We start from the raw sequence: 8,941 nt of genomic DNA on the forward strand, positions 1-8,941 counted from the left end.
AATGCCTGGAAGAGCAGTAGGGTGAAGCAGGGCCACTGAATTGTCCTTGCCTCCTGGAGGCCCCCAGAGGCCGGGGTGAGTTTGGTCTGGGCTGAGCCTCCCGTCCTGCTCCCTTCATTTAGTTGGTGTCAACACCCAGCCCTGCCTCCCAAGCTAAGCTCAGGGCCCTGGACCTCTCCCTTGAAACTTCTCTCCTCCCCGGCCCTGGATTTTTGGCACTCTGCCCAGCTGCCATGGTAATAGTCTCCAGGGTGACAAAGGAGGTTGCTGGGTCTTGTTTTCTTCTGGTGGTGAGGATTTTCAGACCACAGAGACTGAACTTCTCTACACCTGCCTGGGCTCCTTCTGTGTTCTCACTCAGGTAGAGCTCAAACTCCCGTTCCTGCCAGCAGGGCCATGTCTACCAGCCTGACTACTTGTGAGTGGAAGAAAGTCTTCTATGAGAAGATGGAGGTGGCAAAGCCCACTGACAGCTGGGAGCTCATCATAGACCCCAACCTCAAGCCTAATGAGCTGGCCCCCGGCTGGAAGCAGTACCTGGAGCAGCATGCCTCAGGCAGGTGAGAGGCCCAGAAAGGAGGGCCCTGCAGGCGGTCCCTGGAGCACAGCCCTGGATACCTTCCAGGTGGGGGCAGAGAGAGGCTTGGAGCCTCATCCTGGTGTCAGGTCAGAGTAGGGGATGGAGAAGAAGTGCCGGGTAGGTCAAAGAGGCCTTGTTCTAATCCCAGCTGTGCCACTGACTCCTGGGTGGCCCTGGAAAGCTGAGTTCTGTCTTTGGGTCTCATTCCAATTTGATTTGAATACAAAAACATTTATTGTCCACCTGCTATGTTCTAGAAACTGGTTCTACAGCCAACTCTGGGCACTTGGGCAAGTCACTTTCCCTGTCCGGGTCTCACTTTTCACATTTGCAAAAACAGGGATTTGGCCTGAGATGACCAATCAAGTCCCTTCCAGCTCTATTATCTGTGGGTCTGTGACAGAAAGATTTAGCTTTGGGTAGGACTTCCCTTAGGTCTATAGGATCCAGCATTTTACACTTTTTAGGAGCCTTATGTCTCCCATACTGCAAGGAGTCTTAAGGCCAAGGAGACATGTCCATCTGAAGCCCACAAGCCGCTCCCTTTTCTATACTATGATTTGAGACTGGGACCACAGAATTCCCTGCCCAAGCTGCCTCATGCTCATCTCCAGGGTCTGTGCAGGCCTCTTCTCTGGGTCCATTGATTCAAAGACAGACAGTACCTTTAGGCTTCTGCGAGGCTTACAGGTGGCTGTGTTCTGGGGATGTGAACACACAGGCTGGGTGTTCAGACATGTTTAGATGTGAAACCCCTCAGGTGCCACATGATGCAGAGAGGGTAGGAAAGGAGGCAGGCTGTGGGTGGGGAGCTTACATTTGTATTCTTGCTCCAAGACCTGCAAATATTAGAGTGAATCTGTCTTTGGGACAAAAGACAGAGGCAGAGGTTGGTGGTTCATTTCAATTCAGATCAGTTCAAGAGAGATTTATTGGACCCTTGTTATGTGTTGGGTCCTGGCTGTGTCTCTGACTGGCTGTGTGTGTACAGAGGGATCTCTTTCTCTCAGTGCTTCTGTTTCATCTCGGTAAAATGAAAGGCTAATGATCCCGAAGTTCCCCTTCTGCTAGGTCTGGTATTTTGGGATTTAAGATGTGAGGTCTGGCTTGAGGGAAAGGAAACAATCCTGGGCTGGCTTGATTTAAGAAGGTGTGGAAGAAAGGGGATGAAAACATGGAGCCTCTGAGCTGGCTGGTGGAAGGGGTGCAAAGGGCCAGAAACTTGGGCCCCATGGCCCAGGAGTTTAGGGGCTGAGCTCCCTTGCCTCAGGGATCAGCTGGTCCTATACCTGGCTTCGAACTGTGTCTCCCAGCTGGCCTCAGGCAGGGCTAGAGAACTGCTGCACTGTCCTTATTCTGTGCATAGGCTCACTCTACCTCTAAGCCTTGGGACATATGAGTCCTGGTGCCCTGCAGCTCTGGCCAGCATGGGGGTAAGGGTCCTTCCCGCTCAGGACCAATCAGGCTGCTCTCCCTGCCAACCCTACTTGGGCAGTGCTGGGTACTGTTCTGTGCTTATGTTGTCTGTGGGCTACAGGGTTCAGAGGCAGACTGGGCATCATCTCTACTCCACAGCATGGGTTGTGCTGTGCTTGGTGGTATCTGTTGGATTGAATTGAGTCCCCATCAGAGGCCATAATACAGGGGGCCCAGAGAGGGTCAGCAGTGAGGGCAAACTCAGCTTAATAGACCCCTGACAGCCTGTAAAGCCTCTATAACAGGGGCTTGTGAGAGGTTCATCTCAAGGGTAGAAGGAACTTTCCTGGAGGTGAGTGCTCCGTCACTGAAGGTGTGAAAGCATCCGGTAGGGGCTGATGGAGTGGGGCTTGGCTAGGTGAGTCCCAGGCCACTTCTCTCCATGTTTCCTGAGGTTGGGACTCTAGGGTAGCCCAGATTAGACACCATGGTAAGTGTTCGTGTGTGCATGTATGTGGAGGGGGTTGCAGAGCAGGATCCACTTTTCCAGTCTCTCCTGCAGGGTGGAGAGGGATCTCGGGATGATTTGCCAAGGGACAGAGAGTGTTCTTTGTGAAGGAGCGGGGACCAAATTCTGCAGTCCTCTTCCTGCTCGCCTGTCACCCCTCCACCTGTCCATCCGTGGATTCCTGGTGGTCCGAGCTTAGCACAGTTAGGGGAATCTCCTCTTCTCCCTAGAGCAGGCAGGACGCTGGAGAGAGATATGCTGATCATCTTTCTTATCAGAGTCCCGGGAGGTCTGGCCCTCCTTACTGGACACCGTCACCCTGCTTTTCACAGCTGAGAAACAAGGCCCACATTAGGGGAGTAACCACTGCGCAGCGTCCAAGTGCCTGCCGTGAGGCCTTAGCTTGGCGAGGAGCTGCGGCCACCAGAGGGCGCGCAGGAGGCAGCCCCGGGAGCGCGGCGGAAGCCAGCCGGCTCCTGAGGACGCCGTGCAGCTCCAGGCCCCGGAGCCCACCAGGAGGGGTGGGGCTGGCTGGCTCCAGCGCTAAGCAACCCAGGGGGCAGCCGCTCTGCTTCTACCTGCAGGCCCAGGCACACAGCGCCCTTCCTTCCGGACTCGTCCAGGGCAAGCTGCCGCTCGGGGGAAGGCCCCTCTTATTCCTCCCTCCTCCCCCCGCAGGTTCCACTGCTCCTGGTGCTGGCACACCTGGCAGTCGCCGCACGTGGTCATTCTCTTCCACATGCACCTGGACCAGGCCCGGCGCGCGGGCTCCGTGCGCATGCGCGTCTTCAAGCAGCTGTGCTCCGAGTGCGGCTGGGCGCGACAGGACGAGTCCAGCATGCTGGAGGAGAACATCGAGGGCCTGGTGGACAACCTGGTCACCAGCCTGCGCGAGCAGTGCTACGGCGAGGACGGCGGCCAGTACCGCATCCACGTGGCCGGCCGCCCGGACAGCGGGCCGCACCGCGGCGAGCTCTGCGAGGCCTGCCAGGAGGGCATCGTGCACTGGAAGCCCAGCCAGAAGCTGCTGCAGGAGGAGGCCGCCGACCCCTTCTCTGATGCCTCGGCGCCCAGGGCCCCGGCCGGCTCGGGCTACAGCTTCTCGCTCCGCTGGTGCCTCTTCTGCGCCGCCCTCTGCGCGCTCATCGTCTACCTGCAGGGGGCCTTCCGCGGCTCCGCCCTCCTTTCCTGACGCTGGGGGGGGGGGGGGAGTGGGGAAGACAAGGTTCTGGTCCTGATCCTGCCTCAGATCCCATGTATGCCGCTGGACAGCTCAGTGACCTCTCTGGGCCTCACTTTATGACCCTGCGGAATGAGAGGCTTGCTCTAGTCTAGGAGATACTTAATGGTCCTTCTATTAAAATTTACAGTGATGGGGAGGGGAGAAGGGTACTAAACCCACAGGGAGGGAACTCCTCTCTCCACCTCCCTCTCTGTCCTGCCTCGCGATTCACTTCTGTATCCCATCCCCCATTAGGACCCCGTTAGGTCCTGTCTTGCCCCTGCCTCATTCTCAAGCGCATCTTCAGCTGCTTCCGACTGTCCTGCCATGGTTCCCCTTGGAGGGGCCAGTGGCTCCACCCAATGCATCTTCAATCACTATTCAGTGTGTCTGGATCCAGCCTAGGAATCTTCCAGCACCGTTCAGGTGTGTCTTCATTCAGGGGAGACGATGGTCAGGGGGAAGCCTGAGCAATGAACACAGCACCTGTCTCCCAGCACCTCCTCCTGTGCCCCTGGAGAACCCCGAAGAGGCTCAGTTTTTTACTCTGGTGCTAGAGTCTGCTTGGTTGGAATTATTTAGAGCTGCACTGTCCAATGTGTTAGTCACTAGCCATATGTGACTATTTAAATTAATTAAAATAAAATAAAATTTAAGAGTTAATTCCTCAGTTGCAGCAGCCACATGCTTAGTAGCCGTCTGTGGCCAGTGGTTAGCATATTGTACTGTGCAGGTCTAGAACACATTCACATACATTCCTGTTGGACAGCACTGATTTAGAACTTGAGATCCCCACTTAAATGTATGTGGACTCATAATATGAGAGGTAGGTACAGGTTTAAAGGTGCCCATGGAGCTTTCTGGGGGCAGGGACAGCCATGGTCGGGTGCAGTAGACATACACAAATAAATATGTAATGTCTGTGCTTCTGGCTGTCCGTTGATTGGAATCTGTGGCTTGCAGTGTTGCCTAAACCTATTTCCTGGGGAAAAAAGACCTGTTGAAATTCACTGCACAATGATGGTAGTGTGTATGTGTCTGTGTGTGTGTATGTGTGTGTGTGTCTTGGTTTGGGGCTTGGAGAATATATTCCTGTGTTCTGCAAAAATGTATGAGCTGTGGCAATGCTCCTTACACAGGATGTAATGTCAAGATAGTCTATATGAAAATACCTTGTAGCAGATTCTACAGCTGTCCTAGATCTGGGGGCAATGAGGGAAGGGGCAGATGAGGCAGATCTGTGAATGTGGAACTTCCAGGTGACAGTGGGGCTTTGGGTCTCCATTTAGGAGAGGCGATGACTGAGGGAAAGCATGAGCAATGAAGACAGCACCTGTCTCCTTTTCCTTTGACCAGTTCATGAGACCACCCCATTAGGGGCAGTGCATTTGCTGTGCCCATTCTCTCAAGTGTAGCAGTGACTTGGGAAATTTGACTCATGGTCTGATGTCAAATGAGCCTGTGTTTGTTATTGTCAGGAATAGGAAACAGAAACGCTCTTGCTCACACCCAAAATTGCTCCCTGACATTCACAACTTCGTATAGCCCACCGTCAGAGCCTTGGTTCTAAGGGGGGCCTGAGAACTGAAGATGAGCTTCAAGGTTGGTGTGTCTGGCTGGACATGTTCACAGAGATGGACTGCTTTGGGCACTGTGTCCCACTTGCCCACAGGATGTGCAGGCTAGATTTACTCTTCTCAAGCTGTGGCAATGTGTTTCTGGTGACTTGTCCAGATTCCTCTGTGGGCCTGCAGAGAGCTGGGAAATCTGGAAGAATCTATTGCTATCTGTGTGGGTGCAGTAGAGGTACAGAAAGAGCGTCAGGCTGGAGCATTTGTGAATGAGCAGGCATGTGAGGAGCGTTCACCTCTGTCAGCTACAGAGGATGCTCAGCTGGGCCTGTACAGAGCATGTGCCCTGTGAGGCGTTGCTCCCCTGTAGACACATGGTGGCTCCTAGGAAGATAAACGTCAGGAGCCCAGGAATCTGGTGGTCTCCAGAGGACTGTGTGCCCCCTGCTTTGGTCTACTCTAGAAGTCTAAAAGGGACATAAAGGGACAAGATTGGGATGAAGTGACATTAACAACTTCTCTTACTGAAATTGTGCGTGGGGCTAGGGGTAGACTGCCAAGACTGTGTCAAGGGGGAGGGGCAGGCCTCAAGTGGGCCAGAAAAGCTGAGGCTTCCTGGATGAGACCTGGGAGTCGAGGGATGAAGAGCTGCTGAAAATGGAAGTGAAGGTGAGTAGGTGAAATGAGGTGAAAAGTTCCAGAAGATAAACATATCCTCCTTTTTTCATCAGCTCATTCTTCTCATACCTCTATATTTCATACTGACCTAAAATGACCCTCCCCTGACCCTACATCCTCTCTAACTTTCGCCATGCTTTTTTTTTTTATCCCTTCAAAGCCAAGTTTCTCAAAAGGGTAGATTATATTTCCCTCTACTGCTTATTTTCTCCTTAATTCATGGAAGTCTCACTTCCATGTCCCTAAACTCATCCCATACCTCACTGCCCAACCCCCGGCCACGTCTCTGTCTGTATCTCACTTGGTCTTGCTATTGCCTTTTGCACCCTCTCCTTGAAGATGCCATGACAACACCTGCTCTCCCTTCCCCCACTCTGTTTTCTCTCCTCTGCAGGATTCCTTCTCTCGCCCGTCCCTCACACGCTGGTGTTTCTGGGGAGTCTCTTACTCTGCTGGGTTTCCTTCAGTACCATGAACCCATTCATGACTTACGTTTTCTCCGCATACGAATTCCTGGTCGCTATAGTTCCTCCAAGCATTCCTGCTGAGTTTCAGACCCCTAGGCCAATTGACCTGCCCCTGGGAGCACCCTCAGCATGACCAGAGCTGCTCTCATTAGTTTTCCACCCAAACTTGCTCCATCTACTTCTCAGAAATCTGGGAATTATTTTCTGGCCCCTTGCCACCTTGTCCTACCCTGCAAGAATCGGTCACCATGTCCTCAAACTGTTCTTCCCAAGAACCTCTGGGGTGGGAACCTCCTTTCTCTCCTGCCCGCTTACTGCTGCCCAAACACATCATCGGTGTCCCTCACCTCTGTAGCCCCCATAATAATCATTATGCCTGTAGGTTCCTCTCTTATAGCCCACCCTCCACTCTACCACTATCCTGGGGTGATTTTCTAGTAGTCAGATACGACCAGCTCACTCACCTCGTAAACTCTTCCAGAGCTCTTTCCTGCTAATGGTAAGATGCAGTCTCATTAGCCAGGCACATCTCATTTCCTAGAAATAATAATACAGGAGATTAATTGAGAAGGCGCTCAATAAACATTTGCTGTTGCCACAATTTACTGTGTGTGAAGTGCTGTGCTAAGCGCTTTCCGTGCACTGCCTCATTTAATTCTGAAAAGCACCCTCTGAGGCAGGTACTATTATCTCTGTATTATGGCTGAGGGATAGGCTTAGAGAGATTTAGAAACTGGTTCCTGGTGACCCAGTTGTTACGGCACAGGGCTGAGGTTGGAATTCAGGGTCTCTCCGATTCCAGAGCTTAAGTTCTCGGTCACTATGCCATCCTGCTGCTCGGCTTAGCGAGGTGCCTGGTTTTCTAAGGTTTGTGAGCTGGTTAGTTTGAATCTGGTACGGAAGCCCAGCTTGCCAAGAAATAAGGAATTAAATAAACCTGTTGGAGAAAAACAAACAAAACCTCATAGACACAGGTGACAGAATGCTGGTTACCAGAAGAGGGGCAGGGGAGGCAATTGGGTAAAGGATGGCAAACACATGGTGACGAAAGGACACTTGACTTTGGGAGATGGGGAGGGATTCACATACCCACTTCCCTGCCAACCTGGCGTTCCAGTTTTGTTGGAATAATCTAGTATTTTATAATTAAATTAATACAATACTTTATAACTCATATATTCTTTCAAGAATTATTTTAGACATAAGCATTGCATTTCATAATATTCATTTAAGAATCAACTCTTATATTTTACAGGTTGACTTGTCATCACCATCTTTATACCAGCCCACTCCACTCTGAGTTCTTCATTGAGATTTATTTTCTGTCATTTAGATGAGGTACTTCTGTGAGTAATATTTCAGAGAGAGTGTGTGGCTGTCGGCCTGTCTCAGAATGGCTTTCCCTTGCTCTTACTCCCCGCCCCCCACCCCCCACTAACTGGGCCGGGTATTACCTTCTCTCATCACAGTCTTTTACTTTCTAGCCCTCTCAAAACCTCATAGGCATTAATTCAATGTTTTCTGGAATTTACTGAGGCAAAGAAAATTACATTATCAACCTAATAATGTATCTTTTCTTTTACATTGTCTGATCTAATGTAAAAAAATTATTGATTCAATCAGACTCACAAGTCTAATAGATAATTCAAGCTAGAGTTGGTAAGGTTTTGCTTATTTATTTGTTTTATTGTTTCTTGTAGTAATTTTGTCCACAGGGGACAGGGAGGCATTTACTCTGATTCTTTAGATTGTTTTCATGTGTTTGAACTATAATTTTTCATCTGCTTAATGACTATTTTCTGCTGATGTTTCCAGCAGATGAATGGGGGAGTGTTCTGTTAGAGAATGTGTTGTGTCTCTTCAAATTATAGGGTCCCAGGCAAAGGAAGAAAGGGAAGGCCTATTTTACCAACGTTTACTTTACTAGAAGAGAGGTCTTATTGCCAAGAGGGTGGCAGGGAGTGAGCCTCGCTCAGATGGGGCCACCCTGCATGGCCCCAGGAGCATGGCAAAACACTTCTGTTTTGTTGTAGATCAGGCCATGGGTGTACTGTTTCTCTCACTGACTGGCATGAATACCTTATTAGGAGTTGACTCTAGGAGGCAGCATCCCCCTGCTTTATATTTCATGCAAACTTAATCTGGAAATTAGCGCAGCGACCCGATGCTCCCTCTCTGGGGACCTGGTGCGGTTCCAGAGGTAGGATGGAGATTTGTCCCCATCGGCTGTCCTTTCACTTGCCCTGATCTCAAGTCCCTTCCAGTCCAAGCTTGGGAATGCTAGTGCTTTTCTGCTAGGGTCAGGAAAGTGGTCTTTTCCTCTTACTCCTGAGGTCAGCTTTCTGTTTGCATATGGAGATCCACAGATCGGTCCACATTCAGTCATGACTGCCACTATACATGGGTAGCTTCTGTGATTTCCAGTAAATACAGGTCTCTCCTTACTTTGCATCTGATAACGCCCATGGTGGAATTTGGAAAGATTGGAAGGTTTGGGAA

General features: G+C 51.0%; 1 protein-coding gene across 1 annotated transcript; it reads left to right on the top strand.

The window, feature by feature from the left end:
• Nucleotides 1-396: 396 nt before the first annotated feature.
• Nucleotides 397-3,696, top strand: RTP2 (receptor transporter protein 2). Its single transcript, XM_016200134.2, has 2 exons — nucleotides 397-560; nucleotides 3,183-3,696. The coding sequence occupies exons 1-2, from the start codon at nucleotides 397-399 to the stop codon at nucleotides 3,694-3,696; spliced, it is 678 nt and encodes a 225-aa protein (XP_016055620.2).
• Nucleotides 3,697-8,941: the final 5,245 nt, after the last annotated feature.

This window comes from Miniopterus natalensis, chromosome 6, assembly GCF_054644295.1.
Source record: "Miniopterus natalensis isolate mMinNat1 chromosome 6, mMinNat1.hap1, whole genome shotgun sequence".
NCBI classification, from domain to species: domain Eukaryota; kingdom Metazoa; phylum Chordata; class Mammalia; order Chiroptera; family Miniopteridae; genus Miniopterus; species Miniopterus natalensis.